This window comes from Herpailurus yagouaroundi, unplaced genomic scaffold (genome assembly GCF_014898765.1).
Source record: "Herpailurus yagouaroundi ecotype Mexico unplaced genomic scaffold, PumYag 181, whole genome shotgun sequence".
NCBI classification, from domain to species: domain Eukaryota; kingdom Metazoa; phylum Chordata; class Mammalia; order Carnivora; family Felidae; genus Herpailurus; species Herpailurus yagouaroundi.
The window spans coordinates 25,970,983-25,998,554 of record NW_024412412.1 but is presented as its reverse complement, the minus strand read 5'-3'; the positions used below and the strand labels follow the sequence as shown (position 1 = coordinate 25,998,554).

The following is a 27,572-nucleotide window of genomic DNA, read 5'->3' as shown; positions in this document are numbered from 1 at the left end:
CCCCCCCCCCGCCACTTTCTGTCTGCCCCTCACCCACCCCAAATAAACAAACAGTAAAAAAAGACTTAGGGGTGCCTGGGTGGCTCAGTCGGTTAAGTTTCTGACTTTGGCTCAAGTCAAGATCTCTTGGTTCATGAATCTGAGCCCCTCGTCGGGCTCTGTGCTGACAGCTCAGAGCCTGGAGCCTGCCTCGCATTCTGTGTCTCCCTCTCTCACTGCCCCTCTCCTGCTCATGCTCTGTCTTTCTCTCTCTCAAAAATAAATAAACATTAAAAAAGATTTAAAAAAAAAGCAACTTAGAAGAACAGATTTCTCCTCACAACAGGAATATGTGCTTCCCTCTAGAAAACTTGAGAAAATACAAGAACAGAGAAGGCTCTCCTCCTTACTGCTCAGAAAGTTACTTGTAACTACATTGAAGTGTCCAAAGTGAGAAGATCTCCTGTTGAAACAAAAATGTTTAAGAGGTTTTTATTGTAGGTTTTCAAATGTTCGGTCTTAATGGCTGTGGCTTAAGTGTCCCACTCAGAAGCTCCGCTCACCTGTCACCATGAGGGGCACTGAGGCTGCCACGTTGTATGTGAGGTGCAGCCTGGCTAGAATCCTACGGCTTGTGTTGGACCTTAAGAAAGTACTTATTCCTGAGTGTTTTTCCCCTCATCTGTCAAATGTGTAAAAGATGTGGCTGCTGGTACCCGAGGGGCTGAGAATGCATCTGAAGGTTCGGGGCTACAGTAGGCGTACAGATGTCCCCTCCCCTCTTGTCCCAGATCTGAGTGTCCAAGTAGATTAGGTGCAAATTGGTGCTATAACTTTTAACATGCTAGGGTGTGGGTTTGATATGGTAAAACAATCTAAAGAAAGTTTCTAGAGCACATTCTTATGTTTCTTTCTTTTACTTAAAAATTTTTTTGATGTTTATATTTGAGAGAGAGAGAGACAGAGCATGAGTGGGGGAGGGGCAGAGAGAGAGGGAGACACAGAATCCGAAGCAGGCTCCAGGCTCCAAGCTGTCAGCACAGAGCGCAGCGAGGGGCTCAGATTCATGAACCAAGAGATCTTGACTTGAGCTGAAGTCGGACACTTGACTGGCTGAGCCACCCAGGTGTTCCCATTCTTAGGTTTCTTAAACGAAGACCTTTCTTCCCACTTCCACCCAGGTTCAGTTTACCTAGAACTCCTCACCTAAACTCTGGCTACTGAGAGCGTTTCTCTCTGAGTTTTGGGGCTTTCTCTGGCCTCATTGCAGAGGGGACCTGAGCGTTGCCTCGTAACCCAGGCCTGTTCTCCCTCCGAGAACCGCTTCCTGGGCTCTGAATGCAGGTGTCGCTGATGGAGCCACTGTCTCCGCAGGACTGTGACCCCAAGGAGCTTCGCTGTGGCTCCAGGCAGTGGTCCTGTGCCAGCGGGGAGCGGTGCGTGCCTGACGCGTGGCGCTGTGACGGGCAGAGAGACTGCGGGGACGGCAGTGACGAGGCCGGGTGTAAGTGCAGGGGCTCCAGTTGAGCGGGGGAGGCCTCAGGGGCGCCGGCTGCCGGCCTCCTCTTGGCGTGAGAAGCCAGCTCCACAAGCAAGCGGTGCGGGCACTGACATCTACCCCCTTACCAGAATGGAGGCGTCTTGATGGCACGTCGTTGCTGCAGGAGGGGTGTTCGGGGGTCGGGGGCGGACTATAAAAGTAGAAAGTCCTCCTCTCCAGGCCCCCCCGAGAAGTGCCAGAGTTCTGAGTTCCAGTGCGGCTCCCGTGCCTGCCTCGACCTCCGCCTGGTGTGTGATGGGAAGGAGCACTGTCCCGATGGCTCCGACGAAGGTGGACAGTGTGCGTGGCCAGCATGCAGCCGAGCACGGTGTTCCCACGCCTGCTACCAGTCCCCGCATGGGCCTGTGAGTTCGTCCAGCTACTCTTCTCCAGCAGCCGTAGACTTGGTTTAGCGAAAGGGGGCTACGTCCTCACTCAGGCTGTCCCTGACTGCTCCGGAGGCTCTAAGTCTCATGTGGCAGAGCCGCCCCGACCCATCCTCTGATGTCCCCTGAGTCCTTGCCAGCTCCTAGGGAATCCCGTTGAGCGCCTTCCCCATGTCGTGTCTCCAGCCTGCAGAAACTCCACTGCCTGCGAGCTGTGAGCTCAGGGGGACACGTGGGACTGAGCCAGAAGTTTTGAAGGAAGTCCCTTCCATGTGTGTATTTGGATGTGACCTGCCCTTAAACTGAGGAGAGCCACAGCCCGTGCACTGGTCTGGCATTAGTAGTTGGCCGAACATCATGAACTTGCCTGACTCTGATGGGCAAGTAGAAGAAGACGGTATTCTGATGTCCCATCATAGTAATGTCTCTCTGTTGGCAGACTGCCGGTCTGCCAGTTAAGTCTCCATGCCTCTTACTGATTCTACTGGGGTTCTGGGGTGTCATGGACTGAACTTGGACCCCTTTGTTGATTCAGGAACCATGGTGGTGGCAAGGGTGTGAGGTGTGCAGCAAGGTTGATAAGACAGAGAATGACTATATTAAAAAAAATTTTTTTTAACACTTATTGTTTGAGAGACAGAGAGACAGAACACAAGTTGGGGAGGGGCAGAGAGAGAAGGAGACACAGAATCCGAAGCAGGCTCCAGGCTCCGAGCTGTCAGCACAGAGCCTGATGCAGGGCTCGAACTCACAAACCGTGAGATCGTGACCTGAGCAGAAGTCGGATGCTCAACCAACTGAGCCACCCAGGCGCCCCGAGAATGACTATATTTAAAATGAAGTTGGTTCTGGGACACCTGGGTGACTCAGTTAATTAAGCGTCGGACTCTTGATCTCAGCTCTGGTCACGATCTCACAGTTTGTAAGATCGAGCCCTGCTCTGGGCTCTGTACTGATAGTGTGGAGCCTGCGTGAGATTCCCTCACTCTCTGTCCCTCCCCAGCTCATATTCTCCCTCTCCCTCCCTCTCTCTCTCTCAAGAATACATAAACATTAAAATTTTAAATGAAGCTGGTTCTAAGAACTTTTTTGTTTTCAGCTGTTGAAATTGAGTGTATCACCATGTGCTTTTAATAGCAAGGTGAGGCCTTTTCATCAATGTTACGTATCGATGTCTTCAGGAAGTCTTCATGTTTTTGAAACTCATTCAGGTGTGTGCTTGTGAGCGAGGCTTTGAGCTGGAGAGCAGTGGCCAAGTCTGCAAGGACGTGGATGAGTGCCAGAAGCCAGGTGGTCAGCCTTGCAGTCAGACCTGTGTCAACACCGAGGGCTCCTATGGCTGCACCTGTCACCCTGGCTACTCCCTGGAGCCTGATGGCCATACCTGTAAAGCAGCAGGTAAACTGGAGCCCGGATGTCTCCTCAGCCCCGGATCAGGAGCTTTGAGCTTCTAAATTTTCCAGGAATAATAAGTGCAAATCTCCTTTCTCAAGTCCTAAATGCCCCTGCCTGCTTTCTGTCTGCAGAGGAGGACTAGCACGGTCCCCAAGCCCCCTTTTTATACGTAGCCATTTAGGTTGGGTTAGAGTCTGAAGGTGTCTACAGATAAGGCATCCTTATAACAGAACCACAACTCCGGCTTCTGTTGCCACCGGTCAGCCTTACCTGAAGTTAGAATGAGTGTCAAAAGTTCCAATAGGCACTTTGTTCCTGCCCACCATGCACAAATCCTTAGTTAGAAATATTGTTTTCAGTTTACGCTAGCCATGCCTTTCTTCTGAGTATCTTTGAACTGTGGGTATTAGCTCAAGTTTAATAACATCGAGGGGAGAACTAGTTACATACCAGCTGGCTGGTGTCCCAGCCCTGGCAGTGAGAAGGCAAAGACGACTTTGTTCTCTTATTCCTTAGCCCATGCTGGGTTCAGCAATCAAACTCCTTAAGGCCGTGCTGAAAGCGGTTCTAATTTGGCAGGTACCGAACCAATCCTGCTTGTGGCAATTCAGTTCAGCCTACTCCTCTATGGCTTGAGGAGCTTGAAGGAAGATATTCTGGCAACAGTAGACAAGAACACGATGATTTTCTCTATTGACTATGACTTAGTGGGGCAGAAGGTCTTCTGGACAGATGTCGGTACGGAAAGTATTAAGTGGATAAGTATGGACACCAAGAAGAAAGGGACCATGGTGAAAGGTATGTCCCTTTGCGCAGACTTCATGCTGCCCTTGTGAATTACATATAGCATGAAAAATAAAATGAGTGGCCATTAACATTCTAAACACTGATTTCATTAAATCTTCTTCACTAAAAGAGATCAAAGCCTGCTAATTGGCTGGAAATGGAAAGATGCGTTGTCACCCCAGAGGACAGTGGGGGCCAAACTGTCAGCCAGAGGCCATTATTTCTAATGGCCGTCTTCCTCTAGGAGTAGAACTTGGGAGTATTTTAAAGATTCCTCTGATGGGGATGCAGGTACTCATAGGAAAATGAATTAACATGACATTCAAGCCTGAAGCCTAGGAGCCAAAACCCAGTAAAGGCTGTAATTTAACCTCGATTCACATGTTGAATGGCTTCCTCTCTTCAGGGATAAGGTCAGACTGTATAGTGGTCGACTGGATCGGAAGGAATCTGTACTGGGTGGATGGGACAGCTGGCCAGATTTTGGCAATTCGGCTGACTGCCGTCTGGAGAGGAAAATCTGAGCACACGATTGTCCTGGATGATGACGTGACTCAACCACAGTCTTTGGCTTTAGATCCCCTAAACGGGTGAGTCCGGGGATCACGACGCCAGTGAGGTCCTTTAGGTTTGTCATTCCTCCTTAGTTCTACCTTGGTTGTGTTCACCCAACACAGAATGAGTGAGTAAAAACCTATCTGACTTGACTTTAGATCTTATGGTGATGTGGGTCAACCATACACATGGTAATCGTAAAAGTTTCTGGTAAAAGTCCTTTATTTCAGTGAAATGAGATATAGGTATGTTCACTTGCTGGCCCACCTACACTTTCTTCTGCTAAAATAATGCTCCATTCAGAGGTATATTATTTTATGGCTTTAAATGGCAGGAGGAAGGAGAATGGAACTAGGGATAGTGTTTAATTTATACTGATGTGCTTGGTATTAGTGGAGGAAATAATTATGTGTTGGGCTTGAATCTAGGTTCTTCCATCCAGAGTCCTTTCTCTGTGGAAAGGGCCAAGAACTTAGAGACCATGTTTTGTATCTGTCAGAGCCAAACCTTCACTGGGATGGCCATGTGTGTATCAAATGTAAGAACAAGATAGAGCAAAACTTAGGATCCAAAGGTGACCCATATCAGGGACCCTCTGCTTTTCTCACCCTTTCAACACCTTCAACCAGGAATCTGTTAACATGGTCCTCAGGAAATTGGCAATAGTTCCTGATGCATCTAATGGCTTCAATTGTGACTAATAAGGTCTAAGGCACGCATCTTCCCATAGAACTAGCCTACTTTCTCGCCCAGAGAAGATCGGCAGGTTCCCTGGCTGTTTTCCAGGCCCAGAACTAAGGTATTCCTTGGCTGCTTCTATAGCTGTTATGATATTTTATCTCCAAGTAATGAATAAACAAGCACTGTAAAATTTCAAGGGAAACTTTCTTTTACCACTTCATAATTTTTTTTTAATTTTTTAAAATGTTTTTATTTATTTTTGAAGGAGAGACAGAGCATGAGGGGGGGGAGGAGCAGAGAGAGAGGGAGACACAGAATCCGAAGCAGGCTCCAGGCTCTGAGCTGTCAGCACAGAGCCCGACGCGGAGCTTGAACCCACAAACTGTGAGATCATGACCTGAGCTGAAGTTGGACACTTAATCGACTGAGCCACCCAGGCGCCCCAACATTTGTTCATTTTTGAGAGACAGAGAGAGACAGAGCGTGAGCTGGGGAGGGGCAGAGAGAGAGGGAGACAGAATCCGAAGGAGGCTCCAGGCTCTGAACTGTCAGCACAGAACCCTATGCGGGCTCGAACCCACAAACTGTGAGATCGTGACCTGAGCCGAAGCCGGATGTTCAACCCACTAAGCCACCCAGGCGCCCCAACCACTTCACAATTTCACATAAGGAATAGACCAAGTTTGAGGAAAAAAAATAATTGGGCTAGAGATCAGTGTTTTAAGGAATGAATCAATATTTTCTGTGAGGTAATACTTTAAAGCTGACTTTCATCTGTATAGGTTAATGTACTGGTCTGAAATTGGAGGAGAACCTCAAATAGAACAAGCCGGGATGGATGGTAGCAGCAGAAAAGTACTCATCGATCAAGGTCTTGGCTCGCCAACCAGCATAGCGCTTGACCAGTTTAGCTGGAAGATATTCTGGTCTGATGACAAATTTCACTGTATTGGCTCTGCTAATCTAGATGGCACTGGTATTACTGTAAGTGTCCCTTGGTGTTAGGCTGTATGTAATGTCTTATGCCTTGTATAAAACTCATCCCAGAAACCTCATCACCACCATTTTAGATGCTGCAGCTAACTCGAATCAAGAGCCCCTTTTCGGTCGCTGTGTTTGAAGATGAAGTCTTCTGGTCTGAGATGAAGACGAGAACTGTACAACGCATGAAGAAGACAACAGGCAAGGACAGGGCTGTCCTCATCAAGCGTTCTGAACAGCCGTACGGACTCAAGGTCTACAGTGTACTCTTCAAAGTTTGCCCCTCAGTCTCCCTAAAAAGGCCATATGTATGAACTTCCCAAGTGCAAACTAGTGACATCCTTCTGTCATGATTAGAAGGCAAGATTTACTCATTAGCTATTTGTCAGGATTCGGTGATGCGTAGTAACATCTGGCTGCTTTCTTCCAGATCATGCATGAAGTGCTCCAGCCCAAGTCTACCAATCCTTGTCTGGACGCTGGATGTTCTCACTTGTGCCTTCTGAGCCCACGCCCCAAGGGAAGCTGTCGTTGCCCAGTTGGACTCCTGCTCGCAGACGATGGCACCACCTGCGTTCCACTCGAGGAGTCTGCATTTATGTTCCTTGTGTTGCCCACAGTTATCATGCAGGTACTGTTCCACAGCCTTACGTGTCTGGGCCTGGGCTGCAGTCCATTTCAGACCGAGTAATTTGCAAGTTATACATAGTAGGGGCCCTTGCCCTTGGAATGTTCTTTTTTTTTTTTTCTAATTTTTTCTTTTTTTATTTAGTGTTTATTTATTTCTGAGAGAGAGCAAGAGAGAGAGAGTACAAGCAGGGGAGGGGGAGAGAGAGAGGGAGACACAGAATCGAAGCAGGCTTCAGGCTCTGAGCTGTCAGCACAGAGCCCCATTGTGGGACTCGACCTCATGAACTGCGAGATCATATCCTGAGCCAAAGTTGGATGCTTAACGGACTGAGTCATCCAGGCTCCCCTAAATTTTTTATTCTTTAGTCTCTGCACTTCATCTGGGGCTCAAACTCACAACCCTGAGGTCAAGAGTCACATGCTGTACCAACCAAGCCAGTCAGGCACGACCCCCACCCCCTTGGGATATTCTTCAAATACAATTTAAATTCTAGCATTCACTGTGTGTTGGGAGCTATCATGACCAAAATAAAGACCAAAATAAAGAGGCTATGAAATGAAGACCACTTCTTAAGAAATAGCACATCAGAACACAGGTGAGGGATCTGAGAGTGGGATTAATCTCGTTTAGTTGTCTAAGCATCTCACTGGTGGTGTGGAATAATTCTAAATACAAGCAGCTCAGCTGGGTTCTAGCCTGGTGGGGGAGGGTGAGTGGGTGGGGGAGTACATTTTGTGAGGGAACTTTTCTTAAATCATAGGAGGTACCAACAAACAAGTCACTTCTACCTTCTGTCCTATAGAGACGATTTGTCAACTTTGGTACTTTAAAGTGACGAATGTTGAAGGGTGCCTGAGTGGCTCAGTTGGTTAAGCATCGGATTCTTGATTTCGGCTCAGGTCATGATCTCACGGTTTGTAACAAGATCGAGCCCCACAAGAAGCTCTACACTGGTAGCGTGGAGCCTGCTTGGGATTCTCTCTGTCTCTCTCTGCCCCTTGTGTGTGTGCACACACATACTCTTTGTCTCTCTTTCAAAGAAGCTGATGAAAATGAAAAATGTTGGGGTGAAAGACTGACTTCAGTTTCAGTAAGATATTAATACTGGAGTCTCATTTAATGGAGAGGGGCTTTCATATATAAATGTATCAAATCAACACCTTGGACACCTTAAACTTACACAAATGTCATAGGTCAATTATAGTTCAAAAATTTACAAAATAAAGGGGAGGGCATTTAATGAAGGAGTACCTCTTTAAAACCCATGGATTCAAGGACTTTTAAGTGCTTAAAGCTCCATGAAGGGAGAAAAATAACTGCTATCGGTTTTTAGAAGATAAGTTCAAACTCTCATATGTTCCAAGCAGCGTGACATTAATGCAAAATCAAGGTGAAGAATGACACTAGATTCAGCTGGTGCCATCCACCTAATTTTTTCCCCACAGATTTATCTGAAAAATCTAGAAGCGTTACTAGGACAGCCAACTTTACCAGAACATAGGATACTTCCCTTTGCCACTGTGAACCAGCTTGCATCCTTGGACTACCTAGTCCAAGAAAAGGCTCTCTACCTTTCAGAGTTGGATAATGGTGATATCAGCCTACTGAGGCTCAAAGAATCTGGAAAACTCTCTTGGAGGAAAATCCTATCCGTGGAGGGGACTGTGATCGACTTTGCTGTGGACTGGTTGAGTGGAAACATATATTGGATTGACAGTGAGAATCCCCACATCAATGTAGCTTCCTCAGAAGGTCAGTGTCCCACTGTTCTGTTCAGTGAAAACCTCTACCATCCTGCCTCTGTTGTGCTCCACCCACCCTCTGCAGTCATGTGCTTTGTGGACCTGGGTTCCCAGGAGGATGGTGGGCGTGGGTCCAGCATTGAATGTGCCTCCATGGACGGCAGCAGGAGGAAGGTGCTGTGGCAGAAATCCCAGGTCCCTGCAGGCCTGACCTTTTCGGATTCGGGGACCCGAGTGTACTGGGCTGACACTGGTAAGCAATTATAACCTATGCCCTAAATGTGAGTCCGAAGGACTCTTTGGCCAGAGTGAAATAGTGATGTCCTGCTTTCTGGTCTTCAGCCATGAAGACCTTCAAATAGCATTTAGGTCTGAGTTTATATATTCTGTACCACCTTCCAAACAAACACAATGATTCCCCATTCTGAGTAGAAAGTAATAGGCCCCAGAATCATGCAGTTGCCCCTTTGTGAAGGAATAAAATCAAGAACTTAACAAATGTGCACGAGCAAATCATGGTGTATCTCTGTTGGAGTGAGTGAAGGAGAGCTGTCCTTCAGAAAATGCATGGTAGATCATATCCTCCTGGAGGGGAGGCAGGACAAGAGCCAAAGAGCTACAGGATAGAGTATGGTTGTTTAGGCTAAGTGAGATTAACTAAGCCTCTCTTTCTAGGGAGAGGACTCATAGAAAGTATTCAACAAGATGGCTCTAGATACAGAGTAGACCGCAGAGGAATTGAGGGCCTTAACCTCTTTACATATGGCCAAGGCATGATGTTCTGGACAACAGTTGATGATGGTGGGTGTCTTTGTGATCTGAATTTACTCCTGGATCTCTAAAGCAAATCTGTTAATGCTTAGCATTGATCTTTGGTAGGGTCTTTCTTCTGGAAGAATAGTTAAGCAACTTCTCTAATCTAACATGTATATGTAACAGAGATTCTATGACTTGGGGAAGCTTTTATGTGAAAAAATATTATTCTTTATATACGAACAGGCTTAATCCTGTTCTACCTGAAATGTCTGGCTTTCATTAAAAGCTCTCTGCCTTAGAGGACATTGTGATATGGTACAGAGAGAACTGGGCCAGGAATTGGAACCAGGTAGTATAACTGCTATGCTGCTTGGTAGCTATAACACCTTACCTGTAAAATGAGGACAGTACATGACTCACTTGACTAAATATGCATGGAGGTACTAAGCGAATTACAGAACATTCTGTACTTGCAGGGAATTTCTAGAATTTAAAGCGATTGTCCTAAACCACAGTGTTCTAGTATGTCGTTTCTGGCTAGCATCCAGATTTAGTAAAACTAGAAAACGCTATTTAAAAGCTGTCTCTTTTATAATTTCCAAATGCTGGTCCATTGACCACTTGGGCTGGCCACATCACAACTGCAAAAACAAGTTTTCAGATCCTACCCCAGAGATGCTAATTTATTAGATATGTAGTGAGATCTTTGCTTTCTGTTGTAAGATCCCCTGGTGATACTTATCACAGAAAACCATTTTCAGAAATGTTTTAGAACAGTGTTTAAAATCATTACCCATTATTTGCATGGGCTACATTTAAATGTCTCATGTCCTAATTTTCTGTCTTTGTATATCAGGATGTGTACGAATGTGCTCAACATAATTTACACCTGACTTTATTTTGGAGGAAGGCATAGAACTGTTTTTATTTATCTTAAATTTCTTCCCGGAAACAAGATTTAGAAAAACACCTGTCTCTCTGGTAAAACTCTTGTTACTCAACTGGATTTGATGCAGATGGGTGAGAGTTTCCATACTGAGCAATTTCTTTTGCACAGGAAGTTGTCTTAGAAGTAAAATGTGCTTTTCTTAAAAAAAAAAATTAAATGTGCTTTCCTTCATGATATTTCACTGGCTTTCTTTCAGCCCAAATCACTAAAGTTTGGTACAGCAAGGCAGAACTTTCTGAAAACCGGTGGTTCCAAACAGACCAGAAGATTGTGGATTTAAAAGTTTCCAGCAAACTTAGTCAAAAGGGTAAGCAAAAATTATGACAACACTGAAGCCTGCTGTGGTTCCCCCACGAAGGGGACCTTCCATCCCACAATATCTCCTTGAAATAACTCTGTGTTTCCCATTAAATTACTTTGGCAAATTCTTGTGGATCTGCATAACTCTCTTGTCTTTATGAAGTTCTATGCAGTATAGTTCTGGTATATAACTAGTCCTGTTACTTATTGAGGAGATAAAACACAGTGGTAAGTATATGGGGCTGGGGTTTGATATACTTGGGTTCTATTGTGGATGGAATTACATCTGTGGTATAATGGGAATTGTCTTTTATCTCTGCAGTGGAACTGGTCTTTATTCTACTTGTTGTCACTTGTATCTACTTGTGGTGTTAACTAATCCTTGGAATACCAACCTGGGGGTGCCCAGATGTTTTCTTTCCTCCAGTGTTTGGGTAGAGTGATGATGGGCTTAGTTAAAATAGTAATAGATAAAAGTCTTTTCCTAGTTGAGATTAGCACCAACAATGTGACCTCGAATAGTTAACATCTACCACTGCCGTGTATATTGAGTATTTTGGTCTTAAGTGATTGCTGCCCCATTGCTTTGCTTTGGAAAGCCAAACATGACTAAAACTGGTGTTAGTCAGGCTTAAACTTCTGAAGGCTTTCCAGAGAGAACCTTTTCAGAATTCTTCAGTGTGGATTAATGGTCACCCAAGTGATAATAATCTGTGGCTTAGGTCTGAGAAGCAGCAGAAGGGTCCCTGTCACTCCTGAGGCAAGTTTTATCTGCACTATATACATACCTAGTCTACTATTCCTGGAATATCTCAAAATAAAACCTTACTAGAGGTTAAAGCTTAAGATCTAAGCCTTGCAAAACCATGATCAGCTATAAATGGCTGACTTCTACTCAGAATCTTACAGAGGGAGAATAGACACCACAGCCTTCATGTTTTCATCTAAAGACAGCTTTATTTCTAAGGCCCTTCTAGTGTTATTGTTGGGTGCTTGATGTGAGGGAAAAAGGAGAACTCACAAGGGGGTCTTGGATGGGCCAGAGTTCAGCGCGATTTTTCTTAAGCTTCTCACTTGTCTGAACTCTTAGCCTTCTGAAGTCATCATTATCCATGAAGAAGAATCACCAAACACTCAGCACCTGGTTGACCAAAAGGTGTTAAACTAAAAAGCTATCTACTCTGGAAAAAAACATCTGGGTCCCATAACTCTGATAGTCTGTTTGTAGAACGTCTGCAGAAGACCCTTCTGAAACCATCTAAATCAATGTGTTTTTTTTGGGGGGGGGGGTATCTACAGGTAGTAACAGCTGCTCAAAGGACAATGGAGGGTGCAGCCATATCTGTTTGCCAAACCCTGAAGGACCGACTTGTAAATGTCCCAGTGGGTACTACTTGGCTAACATAAGCAGATGTATTAAAGCTGTCCAGTGCTCTGAGCCATCACAATCCTGTCAGGATGGTCAGAAGTGCATTTCCATGAAGCAAGTTTGTGATGGTCATGCTGACTGTCTGGATGGATCTGATGAAATGGGCTGTGAGTAATTCCTATCCAGGACCCCACTGTTCATCACCATGCATGACGTACTTTCAATATTTAATAAAATAATTCTTAATATCTCAATCTAATTCTTAATATCTAATTCTGTAGTATCCCTCAAGCTTTTATCCTCTAGACCATAGCCTTGTTATTACAGGCACTTTTAAACTGAACAACAACATAAAACTTCTATGGGAAATTGGATATCAAATTATATAGACACCTTCTGGAAAGCTAATGTGTCCTCCCATTCAGTTTTAGAACAGGCATTATGGTAGCTGCAAGGAGTCCGACAGTTTGTATGTTGTCTGAAAGAACATTCATTCAATCTAGATTTGATTCTGTGCATTTAAATTGATCACATAGTGAGCATAGCCCAGGAGGAGGAGGTTGGGCAAACGATTTGACCTGTCTTGGTTCAGCTCCCCGCTGTTAATGTGGAAAAAGCACTTTTCTATGTCAAAGAGTTAAGGAATACAAGAGCATGCAAATAAAGCCGCCATCTTAGTACATACTGTTGTCATGTTAGTTCTTAAATGCTAGGTGGTAGATGGTCGTTACAGAAATGCTGCTGCCACATAGGGCCTTCATGGAAAGTTGTTGTCCTGGCCAGTCAGCTAAGCGACTGTGATATCTAATTCTGTGGCAGCCACTATGCTCAAATCTACAGCTTTGGCTCCAATGGTATTCGAGTCACGTGAGCTGTAGAATTGAAGAAACAGTGGGCTCAGCACTGAAACCCGTCATAACTAGTAAGAAAACAAACTGGAAAAGGAATCTTATAGCCAAGGGTTCTTATTGCTCAATTTAAACCTTCATCTTCCTGAAAGCTGACTAGATGGAATACCAGTTGTTATCCCTAATCAATTCATCTTAAATTGGAAAGTTAATAGGTTTTGACTCCCAGAGTTGATTCTATGGTCTAGTGAGTGAGAATGGTTTTACAAAACGCCTTGTGTTACAGTGACTCAAGCACACATGTCAGTGAGTGAGAAATGCATTGCCCTCACCATCTGGGTTTAAAACTAAACTGGAAACCTAACATACACTCTCCTGTCTCCCGTCCTGATGACAAAGCATTGGCTCTACTCCTCAATCAGTATTTCACCCTGACTTTCACATGAATCTTCTTTGGAGGGGATGGTATTAGGCACATAAAGCTAGACTGGCTTCCTCTGGATATACCCAACTGTCAAAGACCCTAAACTGCCCAGGAGCGGAAACACGCCTGTAACACCAGCTAAGGCAGAGACAGCAGGTGCTGCTGTCTTCCCTCCCAGGAGTCTGGTCTTTAGCAGTTTCGTGTGGAATAATGCTTGTGCCAACAGGGATGGAGAATATGGTGAAACGTCTTCAACACAAACCCAACTTTCAGACTGTTGGTGAGAAGCGCCCTGTTGCCCACCCTCTCATGCCCACCACTGCCACCAAGTCCAGTCCAATATTTGCAGCTAGTAGATCTCGATAAGCCAACAGTTTACTTGGGCTCAAAAAAAAAAATCATGTTTACAGATAAACTTACATCTTAAAAATCTTTCTAGAGATTTACCATTTAGATCCACCACACTATTCCTTATAGAATAAAACATTTTGGTAATGGAGGTGGTCTACCTTGGCTAAAAATGGGCACATCGTCATTTATAAATAGATTGGTATGATAGGCTGCTCCTGAAACCAAACATTTTAAGTGTCTTACCATATGCAGGTTTTTGTATGTTTTTAATTTTCTGTCCAAAGGTTATGGTAATGATAAGTTCAGACTTCTCTGGTTAAGTCTTCTGGAATTCTTGCTCTTCTGAAATAGTTCTCAACTGACACACATGTGTATATACCCACACTCCTACCTGTTTTTGTAGGTACCTATCCAGATAAAACCCATTCAGCACCAACATCGAAAAATGCAGAGGCCGGTAAAAGGTGGACCCTAAAAGCTGAGCTACCTCTCCAAGCTACTGAGTCTCCCAAGGCTAGATACCTGGGGCCAGAAGGGATGAATTATCCTCTCAGAAAAACACCCATCCCTCCAATTTCTGCTAGAGAAAGCAAGACCTCAGAGACCAAGGGAAAAGGCGAGCCTGTTCATCTCAAGGACTCACAGAGGGCAAAACATCTGCCGTGTAGCACCGACTACTGTAATGGGCGGGGAGTCTGTACGGTGGTAGGAGAGCTGAGAAAGTGCAGCTGTCTGATGGAATATGGTGGAGAGTTCTGTGAAGAGCCAGCACATGGACCCGCCCCTGGCCACATCGCCCTCGGCGTAACCATTGCCTTATCAGTTGTCCTGGTAGCTCTGGGAGCATTTGTCTATTTCAGAAGAGAACACAAATTAAAAAGGTGAGCAGTTATTAATGTCCTCACGGGAGAGTTTATTCCCAAGAAGGCTTATAAAATAAGATTAATGGGGTCGGAGGTATGGCTCCATCCTAGAAGCCTGTCCTCTGAGAAAGGATTTGGGTGATGAAGCAGCCCTCACCTGTTAGATGACCTACAGAAAAACAACAGAGGCAACGTCTTTGAGTCAGACCTGGGGCAAATGAGATTGTAAGGGATGTATGAGGCGTTGATGGAGGTAAGATTGCCCTCAACAGCCATTAGTGGCATAATAATCTCAGGGATGAAGTGATGAGATTCTTTACCAATGAGGCAGAGTTAGTGCCAATGATTGTTTGGAGGCAAATTCAGAGGTGTGTTAGTTTGCCAGACTGGGTGTCTTAAATTTACTTTCTCAGTTCTGGAGGCTGGAAGTGTGAGATCCATGTGTCCGTGGAGTTGGTTTCTCCTTGAATTATGGATGCAGACTTCTCCCTGTGTCTTCACATGGTCTTCCCTTTACATGTCTGTGTCCTAATCTCTTCTTATCAGGACACCAGTCATATTGCATTGGGGCCGAAACTAATGACCTCACTTTAGCATAATTACCTCTTTAAAGACTCTCTTGGGGTGCTTGGGGATTAGGACTTCAACATTTGAATTTGGACAGGACTCAACTCAGCCCCTAACAGGAGGTGAAATCAATTCCAGAAAGATTTAAAGCAAACAAAAAGTTTTGCCTAAAAGCAAGAGAGTCACAGGAGTAAAGAAACAAATAAGGATAACAAATTGCTGGCTAAGGGTAGAAAGGATGACAAAATCAGCTTAAGTATAGGAAGCTATAGAAACTGAAGAAACTGATTAGGTTACACATACTGGGCCGAGACATTAAGCAGCCTGTGTATCAAGAAATATGGAGAGAAGGAAAGTTTTAAAAGTTATGTCTCTGTCCAGCATTCACACAATGAAGAGAAGGCCAGGAGAAATGGTGTATCTTTGCCCAAGGTAACACTGGCTAATAGCTTACTAATGTTAAAACAGACTGAAATTCTACCCTTGGGATACTGATGGTCACCTCAGGTCTTTCTACCACATTAATTGGCCTTTTCAAAAAAATGTTTACTTAAAAAAATTCTTTTTAATGTTTATTTTTGAGAGAGATAGGGCATGAGTGGGGGAGGGTCAGAGAGAGAGGGAGACAGAATCTGAAGCAGGCTCCAGGCTCTGACCCATCAGCACAAAGCCCAGTGCAGGGCCACAGGTTTTGAACCCACAAGCCGTGAGATCATGACCTGAGCCAAAGTTGGATGCTTAACCCACTGAGCTACCCAAGTGCTCCATTAATCTGCTTTCTTAAGTCACCTATGTCTGATCTCTCATTGACCCCAATTACCTAGTTTCCCCCAGTTGAGAAGATGTATTATTTTGGAAATTAAGTGAATGCCTGGTAACAAATCATAATTGACTCAAGTATTGCCCATTCTAGATCATTTGATTCATTCAAAAGACAAAATAGAACATCATTTCCATAATGATAGCCTTTGTTTGGCAGGGGATGAGTTGGCCCTTTCTAATCATAGCCCAATCCCAGCTTCAATCTCCAGGAACAACTCTGATGACTGTTTCTTTGATTTTTAGAAATAGTACAGCAGCATCAAGAAATATGACCCACCATAATGAAAATGGCCAAGAAGAGGAAAATCTAATGAATAGTGAGACTTTTGTCAATGAAGCCTATGACGAGCAGGTATGCCTGGGAAGTGTCTTTGGGGAAAACAGATTGTGGGGTACAGTGAAAGAAGGTCCCTTCTGAAAAATCCTAGCTGGGCAAAACTAGGCAGTGGTAAGTTACAGAGCTTTTTGTAATTGGTGAATGATGCCATTATGTGTGTCAAATGGATGTCCAGTCCCTTGTTTATGTTTAGACTCTGTTCAATCTCTAGTTCAAACTGAAGTGAAATATGCATGAAATAGTAATCTAGATGTTCAGCTTTTGGTGAACTTCCACAAGGAGCTCAGTCATATGGTGGGGTGGGATGTCATTAGAGTTAGCTGGAGTTACCCCTACAATTTACATCCCTCTGTGAGCTCTGCTAACATCTTTGTTGTTTGACCACCTCTGTGTTTTGCTTTGTTTTAACATAGTGAGTATTCTTGGGCGCCTGGCTGGCTCAGTCAGTAAAGCACGTGACTCCTAATCTCAAGGTCATGAGTTCAAGCCCCACATTGGGTGTAGAACTTACTTAAAAATAATTAATTAAAATATATATATATATTAAGGGACACCTGGCTGGCTCAATCAGTGGGGCATATGACTCTTGATCTCGGGGATGTGAGTTTGAGTCCCATGTTGGGTGCAGAGATTACTTACAAATAAAATCTTAACCCCCCCTCCCCCCCAACCCCTGCCACAAAACTACTATAGTGGGTATTCTCTAACTTCAAGTCTCTTTTTCAACAGGAACTGTTAACTTTACAAACTGACTAACCTGATGAATACAGGAGCTGGAACATCTCAATAAAAATGGTTTATACATTGTATTGTGTGCTGTTTTAACATCTGCAACTTACTGTAACTGCATGTGCTAAAATGGTAATTTATTAAAATAACTGCTCTTTAAAATTGGGAGAGTGGGGCGCCTGGGTGGCTCAGTCGGTTAAGCGGCCGACTTCGGCTCAGGTCATGATCTCAGGGTCCGTGGGTTCGAGCCCCGCGTTGGGCTCTGTGCTGACAGCTCAGAGCCTGGAGCCTGTTTCGGATTCTGTGTCTCCCTCTCTCTGACCCTCCCCCATTCATGCTCTGTCTCTCTCTGTCTCAAAAATAAATAAATGTTAAAAAAAATTTTTTTAATTGGGAGAGTTCATCTGGTTTTGTTAGTGGGTGTTGGCAGACTCATCACCAGCGGGGGTGGACGTCAGTACAGGCCCCAAGTGATTTAGGTCGTGGCTTGTTCACAGAAACTTTCTAATCCCCGTGTGCCTGGCCCCAGTTCTAGTCAGAGGTTCTGAATTTGAATCTTCTCTCTGTCACTAACTTTGAGGTGTAGTTAATTGCTCTGAACCGGTTTCTCAGTCTTGCAAACGGGAATGATCTCTCTCGAATCTTTACCTTTCAGGTAAAGGTCAAGTTTCTGCAGTGTAGCAAGTGTTCAAGTATTAGTTCTTTACCACTCTCTGATACCTACAAACTTAGTACTCGCTTTTGTTGAAAATTTATAAAAACCGTTAATGCTCTCATTTGACTCTAAAACCAAGTACAGTTGACTCTTGAACAACACAGGTTTGAACTGCACTTATGCGTCCACTTAGGTGCAGATTTTTCCAATAAGTACAATATTGTGAAGGTGTTTTCTCTTATGATTTTCTTAGTAACTCTTTTTTCTAGCTTATTTTGTCAGGTTACAGCATATAAAACATACAATGTACAAAATATGTTAATTGACTGTTATGGGTAAGGCTTCTGGTCAACAAGAGGCTGTTAAGTCTTGAGGGAGCCCAGTTATATGTGGATTCTCTACTGCCGGGGGAGGGCACCCCAACCTCTGTTTGCTCAAGAATCAACTGTACAGGGGCGCTTGGGTGCGCAGTCGGTTAAGCGTCCAACTTCGGCCAGGTCACAATCTCGCGGTCCGTGGGTTCGAGCCCCACGTCGGGCTCTGGGCTGATGGCTCGGAGCCTGGAGCCTGTTTCCGATTCTGTGTCTCCCTCTCTCTCTGCCCCTCCCCCGTTCATGCTCTGTCTCTCTCTGCCCCAAAAATAAATAAAAAAAAATTAAAAAAAAAAAAAAAAGAATCAACTGTACAGGTGAATCTACTTCACAGATGTAGAAACTCGACCAGACGATTTGTCTAAGGCTTCCTGAAGTAAAGTGGGTGGACACTGTTCTCAACACAGAGTTACAGGTGTGGACCAGGATGCATTTCAAACAGCTCTTGCCTGCCGGGGAAACATGTAGATGCTACTTAGATCCCAAAGTCCCTTTGACCACTAATACTTCCGCTTGCCTTCGAGATGACATCTTCCTTCACACTTATGTAAGGAATCAAGGGCACTGTATCAGTGATGGGAGACGGGTAACTGCAGTATTGTCTAAAATTCATTAGCAACCTTGGGCAAATCACTTAATCATGAAACTGTTTCCCCAGTGATAACAAGGGGGTTAACAGAACCTCTCTCAGGCCAATCGAACATCCCATGAAAATACAAAAATGCCTGCACACTAGAGACTGAGAACATGTTTAGTTTAGTTTCTTACAAAATGGGTTTGTATAGGCCACCGAGCATAAAGAGAAGTCCTGGGCTTCTTACTGTGAGTGTGGTACATAAAACAGACTGTGCTTTGCAGTCAAGTATAAAAATTCCCAAGTACTTGACCAAATAACCACTGTGGGCTCTGCCTTTCCTGATCCTGGGAGACGCACAGAGCAGCATTAAGTTGATCGGGTGCTTAGCTGTATTTGGCAAAAACCATTTCAGCACCAAAGTGCCTGAGACCTCTCTCATCCACAGAGGGAATCTTAGATTTCTCTTGCTACCTCTCCCGAGAACCATCTCACTGCCAAGTTGGCCATTGGCAAGGCTCTGCCTCTCTGTGCAAAAGTGAGTAAAAATGCCACACAAGAATCTGGCTTGAAACCATGCACGGATGACCTGTGGCAGTATTAACACTTTGCCTGGACACACTTCAGCCGTCGCCTTCACCTCCTGTGGACCTCAAGCCTCCATGGGACTTCCAAGGCTCGTGTTCTGGCCAGCTCCGTCTACTTCCTACTTCTGCAAGCTGTCCACTAGAGTGCAACTCCTGGCCGCACCTTCTAACCTGCGGGCCTCGCTTCCAGGCTAGATCCCAGATAGGACCTCCGTTTCCTCTTCCTGGGGAAAAGGGTTGCTGACTGCAGCCAAATCTGTGTGTCCGTGGATGCACCCCTTCCCTCCACCTTCTGCCCTGGCTCAGTTATGTCTTTTCTCTTTGTTCCCCTATGAATGTGTGTCTAAGTATTATGCCACTTGAATCTAGTTCAACACATCCTGTTACGCTTTCCCTATAGTTAAGAGTTTACAAGACACATCTGAATGTCCTTTTAACCGGAAAGACTTAAGTATAAATGTTAAGTACCCATTCATAAGGTGAACAATTCCTAACTATCCCTATCCCCAGAATTGGGTTTAATTATATCAGTTTCATAATCTTACCTGTTTGGAGCAATGGCATACTAACTCTAAGAGCCGCCTTTTGTGATGGTCTCTGTATTAGGTGTTAATTTCTTAATTTTTTCTCCACGTAAAGAGCTGGAGTAGTAAACCCCGTGGCAGATATAAAATTTGAATTTCCTTATAGGAATTCAACATCTATAATCTGTTGGGAGGTTTGGGTTCTCTTCTGGAGAGACTGAGGAGCTTTACCAAAGTTAACTGGTTCATGCTTTAGAGTCAAGGAGCCCTATGCAAAACTTGACCTTTTATGTTTATAGCCAGCAGTTAAACACTGTATACTCTCTTTAGGAAATAAATGGGGGATCATTGATAATGGGAGGGATCCATCAAGTTCCTACTATTTTAACTGCTGAAAGCCTTCTGAAATTCAAGAGAAACCAAGAGCCAGAACATGGAGTTAGTTGCCATCAGGCAATTTACAGGTCAATGAGCTTCCTAAACCTTCACTGTTTATTTTTCTCCTCTTCACTGCACCTAACTCTTACCTTTCACTCTCAAGATACTAAATTTAGAAAGGCCCTCTGATCACATCAAATCCATTCTTCCCCGTTGTACAGACAAGAAAGCCAAAGTCCAGCAAGGGCAGGTTCCTTACGTTATTAGGAAGCATATGCCAGCCGCCCCCCCCCCCCCAATTCTAGTAAAACTGCGGGGACCCTCAGCCCTGTGATGAGTGGCAGCTCTTTGGGGGGCACTGGCACGATTGGAAGCCAAGGTGGTTGGGGGAGAGCGGTGGTGGCCATGTTGAATGGCAGAGGTGCTCCTCACCGGTGAGTTGGCCTGCCCTGCCTGGCTCTGTGCCTGGACCTCACGCTGGTTTATGAATGTGGCTATGATGAGGGAGCATAAGACAAGCGGAGGGCCAAGCACAAGCTAGCACACCCATCCCCCCAGGTGGGTTACGTGGGATATTCCTCAGGGACCCCTGCCTGCCCAAGAACAAAGGAAAGGAAAGAAAGCCAATGGTTACCTGATAGAGATCACAGTCGTGCAGGATCTGAGTCTCCATCAGTTCACAAATATCTTAGTAAATTATAAGAAAAAGGCAATCTTATCCATAGCCTAATCTTCAGAAACCTACAGACTCAGCTTGTGAAGCCCCAACATCACCCTCCCCTCCATAGTGATGGGGGGAAAAAAAGGCAAGAAGGAACTGGAAGGTTAAGTTAAATTTCCTCATAACCTGCAGCCCATTGACAAATACTTGAGGCAAATACAGACTATACCATTTCTTAGGTCTTAATCATAATGCTTTGCTAGAGGGGAAAAAAAAAACTGACCTTAGCTTGACAATAGCAAGGCCTCCAGTAATGTGAGTCTTTAGCATATGGAAATCCCTCTAAGAAACTTCCTCTTGACTTTACCTCCCAACTCCATAGCATATAACCAGTCACTCTTCACAACCCCCATGTAGCTCTGTCACAGGCCCTGTCCCCGTGCTTTAATAAAATCACCTTTCTGCACCAAAGACATGTTCAAGAATTCTTTCCTGGCCATCAGCTCCAAACCCCACCGTTACCCCAAAACCCCCCAGCGGCGCCCGCCTCCCTGTCAGACGTGTTGGGCAGGCTGGTGGGACAAGAGTGCTGTAGAACTGCGTCTACCTCAAGGTTTAAGCCCTCCTCTCCACACACCAACACGGGAGAATAAACCCCCTAGTCAGCGCTGCCTCTCCCAGGCCCTACGCCCACCCCCACTCCAAAACGCCTTGTCTGTATTTTCCTTGATTTGGACCAAAGCCCTTGTTTTCCTGTGTTCAGTCCTGTGTAATGGAGATTTACTGGAGGGGCTCATTTCACAGCTTGCAGTGTGGGGAGAGAGGAATGTGGGTGGAGGTCATTGGGAAGACTGGATGAGAATTGCACACACGTTGTGTTTTTGTTTTTGTTTTTTCCTCCCTTGCCCCTTACACAAGCTTTTATTTGGAATAATGATGGCGAGATTGTGAGCAGGGGAGGAACAGAGAGGGAGACACAGAATCCAAAGCAGGCTCCAGGCTCTGAACTGTAAGGACAGAGCCCAATGCAGGGCTCAAACTCATGCACCGCAAGATAATGACCTGAGCTAAAGTGAGACGCTCAACCAACTGAGCCACCCAGGCACCCCTAACTTAATAAATTGCTAACAGGCCCTGAACAAGTGTTAGTACCCATTCTGGGACTATAAAAATGCATAGAAACCACGCCCTTACCTTCAATTTAGAGGTGAAACAGGAAAGTACCCCAAGAAAACGGCACACTTGAACATGTGGATGATGTGTTCAAATAGGACACCTTGAAGCTGATGGGGGAGAGCAGCCATTTAGGGTGTGATGGGACAGGGGAAAACTATGAAAAAACACAGGCCTTGGCCAAGCCATGAATGGCATTTAAGCTAAGAGTGGATGACACACAAGGAACATCCTGAGGCTTTTAAAGACATGATTGACAGGTCTTCATTTTAAGATACGGGGGTAAGATCCAGAACCCTGGGGATGTGATGTGGCCCTGAGATTCAAATGTCTTTCTCTGCCTGCTGCATTGTGGGCTATCTATATACATCAACAGAACAGGATGTTTCTCACCAGTTAGTCACAAACTGAATCGTATTCGATTCTGAACACATTCTGGGAGTGCAGAGCCCGACGCAGGGCTTGAGCTCACAAAACGTGAGTTCTTGATTTGAGCTGAAACCAAGTGAGCCACTTAACCGATGGAACCTCCCAGGTGCCCCTTGATTCGGACAACGTTCTGTAAAAGACTACATTTGTTCCAGACTGTATTCCCTCCTAGAGAAGCGGTTAACCTGACAACAGGGAGAGGGCAGGATTTCCCAAGGCTTGCTCAAAGGTACCTCCTACTTCTTCCTGTCCTTAGCAGATTGTTCTAAGTGAGACAGAAGCAAACCACCCTGGTGCCTGGACTGCTGCGCCATCACTGTTCTCTCAGCCTGCAACGTTCCCCTCTCCCTTCTTTCCATTCTCCGGTCAAGCCATCACCCCCTTCCTGGCTGCCTTTCCTAAAATCCCACTCTTTTTTTCCCCCAGCCCTTGGCTCTGGTCTGTTATTCATTTTCCTTGTACACAGCTCTCCTGCTAGAGTGTGTAAGTTCCACAAACGCAGAGCCTGGAACGGTGGTTTTCCAAAGTGTCCACAAAGGTGCTGACGAGATGACCAGCATCCCCAAAACTATCAGTTGGACGATCTGTGCAGTGGAGGGTGGTTTGCAAAGCATCGCTGACGGCCCTCCTACAGCCTCCACAAAGGCTCGACAGCTTGTGCTAAAACCTCACCCCTCCTTAGTGAGGGCATGCTCCCAGAAGAGCCTCACTGCAGAACAGGTAGAGCCGGAAGCCTGTTAACACAGTATCTCCTCCACTTCCACGTGTTTCCCGCCCTCCAGGCATAATTGGAGTAATCTTGAGAAGACTTCAGCCAGTAACTGGGGACACATACTTTGTATGTGATTGGGATTATTCAGAACAAGCTATGTTGGTACATGATGGTGGGGGAGGGGGAGGCTTGAGGCAGAGCGGCTGTGCTGTTCCCCATTAGTGTCTTCCCTGTGGGGAGATCGCCTGGCTAGTCCATAGGAAGTTCAGGAGAAGTTCAGGCCCACAACAGCCACTCCTGAGGCTCCAGCCTGGTCCAGCGTCTTGTGTGTCAAAGCCATTGTCTGTTTATGCTGCTGTGGCACAGAATGACCCGTGTGTCTCCAAACAGATCCCAGCCTGATGCAGGAGTGCCTTTCCAGGCTTTCTTGAATATTTTTATAGCAAAAGCCAGTTTGCATTTTTAAAAGCAGTTTTGGTTTCATTTCTGTGCTAGGGCAAAAATGGAGCTCTAATTCTTGAAAACAAAGTCTTAATCACCAGAAGGGAACTGTTTTGAATATAAGCCACAGGAGAATACTTGGGCAGGGAGGAAAAGTGAAAACATACAAAACACTAGTTTTGTTTCCACTCAGGCTTCTCTAAGAAATATTTGGAATTATTATGCAGGCAGGATTCAGTGAATTCAATACTTGCTAGAAACCCAGTATCTTTATGTTTGTTGTCTGCTAGGTCCTGATTTCCCAGGCCCTTAATCCCTGCCTTTTGAGGTGTTAGCTGAGAAAGCAGTGTTGCCTTTTCTCCATCTGGGCCCCATTCCCTGGAGCAAGTGCCCTAGCTCTCCTAGGGGGCAAGCTCTCAAAGGTCTGATTCTGTGCTGCCAGTTGGGAAGGATTGCAATTTGAGCCAGGCACAGTCCCAACGAAAGCCTTTGCAGCCCCAAGTGGGGGCCTCCCATCAGCTCTGGCACCTCCTGGGAGCTCCTTAGGAAATCAGTTCCAGGCCTCACTCCAGACCTACTCAATGAGAATTTGCATTTGAAAGAGGTCACCAAATGATACACCTGCACTTTAAGGTTTGATCTCAAAAAACAGGTGATTCTGGTACAAAATGGCAAAGGAAGCGAATTTATATTATCCTTTCCACTGCTAATAAGCAGCAGGTGCCGTTTAGTTACTTACGGTACAGTTCTCTGTTACCAGTTCACTACTGAACTGAACATTCCTACCTCTGAATTGGATGCCAAGGGTAAATTTTAAAGATGAGATTCGGCTCAGTAAAAGGCACCCTTAAATCAACAGCTTGAAATGAGAGCTGGCCCTGTTGGAGATTTAGTCTCCCTCATGGAACACTTAGCAGCCTACCTGTGATTTTAGGCACCGCTGTTACAAGAGGAAAAGATTTCTAGGCTCACTTTGTGTCGGAAACTGGTGCTTCTAGTTTTTTCAACAATAGACCTGGCTTTGCCCAGAAACCAGCCCAAACCTGAAAATAAAGCAATCAGGGATTTAGTGTGTGTGTGGGGGGGGGGGGGGGCGGCCCCATTGGCTCCTTTTAGTAATCCTATGCTAAGAGGGGCAAAGATCTGAGTGCTAGATTTCAGAAACAGTGCTTAAGCAGCCAGGAAATTGTTAGCAATGAATGATTAAACTCCTAAAGGTTGTACTGGAGACAAAACAGCTTGAGGGAATATACTGAAACTCGTTTTCAGCTTTTATTCATAAATAAGAGATCTATGCCCATGTTCCTTAATCCGATGTGATTAATGGGTTCCACTTGGTACCAAATATTTAATTTATGGTCCTCTAAGTCCAGGGTGAGGTAGCCAAGGAATAGAGCAATATAAGGTTAGTCTGTTCAATCCCACCTGGCTTCTAATACAGAAACTCTGCAGTGACCACCAAAAAAAAAAAAAAGTAATAAAGACAAATCCTATGCATACTTTAAGAAATGTAAATATGAGTTAATATGTATATGAGAAATGTAAATAAACAAGTTATTCCATGAAAGCCACAAAAACTGCCGGTATTTGCATGGCTCTACATTTATTTTAAGAGCTTCGTTCAAACATAGCCAGTATATTGGTCTCTTGAGAGTTTGCATAAGAATAAATTATATACAGCAGAAAAAAAAATTATATTGATGTAAGGTTCACTGGTATTTCCGGATACTGTTTCGAGGTGTTAAAACAGGGTTTTGGGGCCTCTGTTTGCGGATTTTGACGTTTTGTTATTGTCCCACGTCAACACGAGGCAAAAGCACCCTTTCTATATCTCCTTCAGCTTAAAGTATGAAAAACGCGTCACTCCATATGAGGACCCTGATCCCTTGGAGAGGAAGACTAAACTGTACAAAAAGAAAACCAAACAAACCCTGAACTAATTGTCCAAGGAGTCTAGTTTGGCCACAAGAAAGGAACATCACCCTCCAAACCGGTTACAGGAACGTGTCCAGGTTCAGACTCTGAGCCAGGTGTTTCCGGCTACAAGGTAACAGACAAGTTCAAGGCTGGACATGGTGGAGCGAGTCCTCTGTCCCGGCAGAGCCTGGCCAGGGCAGGTAGGGGGGCCGCCGTCTACAGGTCGGAGTCGCAGGGCAGCGAGCCTTGGCAGCACCCGGTGCTCGGCAAGGAGGCGTCGGGGGTGTCGGCCCTTTCCCCGCGGAGCACGTCCACCGGGTTGGTGTAGGCGCTGGGCCGAGGCCGCGGCATGGGGAAGCCGACCCTGGGCTTGCGGGCGGCGCCGAGGTCGGCGGGCCGCGGCAGGTGCTGGCCGTCGCTGTAGTATTTGATGGCGGGCGGGAGCGCGGGCTCGGGCCAGTCGACGTGCACGGTGCTGATGCTGCCGCGGCGCGGGCTGCCAGGGGGCGCCTTGCGGCAGCCGCGGCAGCGCTCCTCGCACCAGGGCGCGAAGCTGAGCGCCAGCGAGAAGCCGCCCAGCAGCAGCAGGCAGCTGCCCAGGTAGCCCAGCACCAGGCTGTAGCTGACGTGCACCGTGACCGGGCTGGCGTCGGCGGGCAGGACGGTGCGGTCCTCCAAGAAGTGGTTGTACCAGGAGACCGGGATGAGGCTGAGGAGGCCGGCGGCGAAGAGCACCACGCCCGAGAGGCCGGCCAGCGCGAAGCGCGGCCGCTCCTGCCAGCAGCGCACGCCGAGCGACGCCAGCAGCAGCCCCAGGGCCGTGGCGGCCAGCGACGTGACCATGAGTCCCCGCGCCACGAGCACGAGCTCGGCCTCGAAGTAGCCCCACACGTCGGGCTGGCCACACTGGCGCTCGCGGCTGGTCTGCTCGCGGCATATGTCCCACAGGCCCTGGTACAGCTCCAAGTCCACGGGCTGGTTGAGGAAGCCCTTCACCAGCCTCCAGCCGGGCGCCAGCGTGGCCGTCAGGTTGAGCAGCAGCCCGCAGGGCGCGAGCACCATGCCCAGCGTCATCACCACCGGCGTCCGCATCCCGGGGCCCGCACCTGCCTCCTTGGCCGCCCCTGCGCCCCCGGCCCCCGAAGTGAGCGCGGGCGCCCCGCTCCTTCCCGTGCGCCCTTTGTCTCCGGCGCCGGACCGTCCCCACTCCGCGGCTCGCTTCTGCTTCCCTCCGCGCGTCCCGGCCGCTCCGGCCTCCCGTCCCCAATCGAAACCAGCTGGCGGGCGGGTCTGACCGAAACCGAGGGCCGAAGTGCGGACGCCCGGAGGCGGCCGCCGCGGCCAAGCAGGTCCCTGTGGGAGGGGCGGAGGGGGTGCGAGCGGGAGGCGGCGGGGAACCTCGCGCGCGGCCGGCTCCGGGCGGCGCCGACACCCCGCCCCGCAGTCTCCGGGGACGGAGCAAAGGTCGCCCCGCCCCTGCTCCTCGCGCGGCTCCGCGGCCCCGCCGGCCTAGCGCGGGGGAGGGAAGAGGCGGCGCCGCCCGGACGGCCCCACCAGGCTCGGTGGCCGCGCCGCTGCCCTCGTTCGCGGCCGATCTGGGTTCGCCAGAGTCTCTCCCGTTCCCGCCCGAGGGCCCTGTGCAGCCAGCCTCTCCCCGCTCCGCTCCCGGCGGGGTCCGGTGTCAGCTCCAAGTTTTGAGCCGTTGCCTTTCGGGCGCTCGAGGCCGAGTGGGCGGTGCCATCGCTCCCTGCCTTTCGGGAGATGCGCCGGCAGGTGCGCACGGAGGGTCCGCTCGAGTAGGGCGTCCGGGAAGGCACTTCATTTGCTTAATAACACTTGCTCAGTGTGCTTGCTCAGTGTGATTCGTAAAAGCTTCATGCTCCGGTTTAAGTTTGACTCAAAAGAATCAAAGGGAGTGTTTTCCTGGGATGAGGGTTTCCAAAGGATGATGATGATGATGATGATGATGATGATGATGATGATGATGATGTTGTTGTTGTTGTTTTAGCCCCGTGGAAGATTTTGAAGAGACCAAACAAGGGAAGGGTGCTACTGGGTGTCCTGTCTAGCACACTTTTCAGTTGTATCTACCACAGGATCCTAATGCAAGTAAGTTTGTGTCAGTAGAACCTAAGTGATTATTGCCTAGTCGATACTGA

At 46.7% G+C, this 27,572-nt stretch overlaps 2 protein-coding genes across 2 annotated transcripts in view; one reads left to right on the top strand and one right to left on the bottom strand.

Moving 5' to 3' along the window:
* LOC121039770 (low-density lipoprotein receptor-related protein 2-like) overlaps positions 1-17,156 on the top strand; it is a 44,304-nt gene extending 27,148 nt beyond the window's left edge. Inside the window, exons 19-33 of the mRNA XM_040490137.1 lie at positions 1,354-1,483; positions 1,700-1,884; positions 3,117-3,303; positions 3,880-4,098; positions 4,493-4,676; positions 6,105-6,306; positions 6,393-6,557; positions 6,734-6,934; positions 8,380-8,929; positions 9,352-9,477; positions 10,578-10,688; positions 11,981-12,217; positions 14,077-14,554; positions 16,169-16,277; positions 16,992-17,156. Coding sequence (XP_040346071.1) covers positions 1,354-1,483; positions 1,700-1,884; positions 3,117-3,303; positions 3,880-4,098; positions 4,493-4,676; positions 6,105-6,306; positions 6,393-6,557; positions 6,734-6,934; positions 8,380-8,929; positions 9,352-9,477; positions 10,578-10,688; positions 11,981-12,217; positions 14,077-14,554; positions 16,169-16,277; positions 16,992-17,018 — 3,111 coding nt within the window. The 3' untranslated portion in view covers positions 17,019-17,156. The remainder of the gene's footprint in view (positions 1-1,353; positions 1,484-1,699; positions 1,885-3,116; positions 3,304-3,879; positions 4,099-4,492; positions 4,677-6,104; positions 6,307-6,392; positions 6,558-6,733; positions 6,935-8,379; positions 8,930-9,351; positions 9,478-10,577; positions 10,689-11,980; positions 12,218-14,076; positions 14,555-16,168; positions 16,278-16,991) is intronic.
* An 8,349-nt stretch (positions 17,157-25,505) lies between these two features.
* CLDN23 (claudin 23) lies at positions 25,506-26,632 on the bottom strand. Its single transcript, XM_040490136.1, has one exon. It carries the CDS (start codon positions 26,503-26,505, stop codon positions 25,630-25,632), a length of 876 nt encoding a protein of 291 aa, XP_040346070.1. The 5' UTR covers positions 26,506-26,632; the 3' UTR covers positions 25,506-25,629.
* Positions 26,633-27,572: the final 940 nt, after the last annotated feature.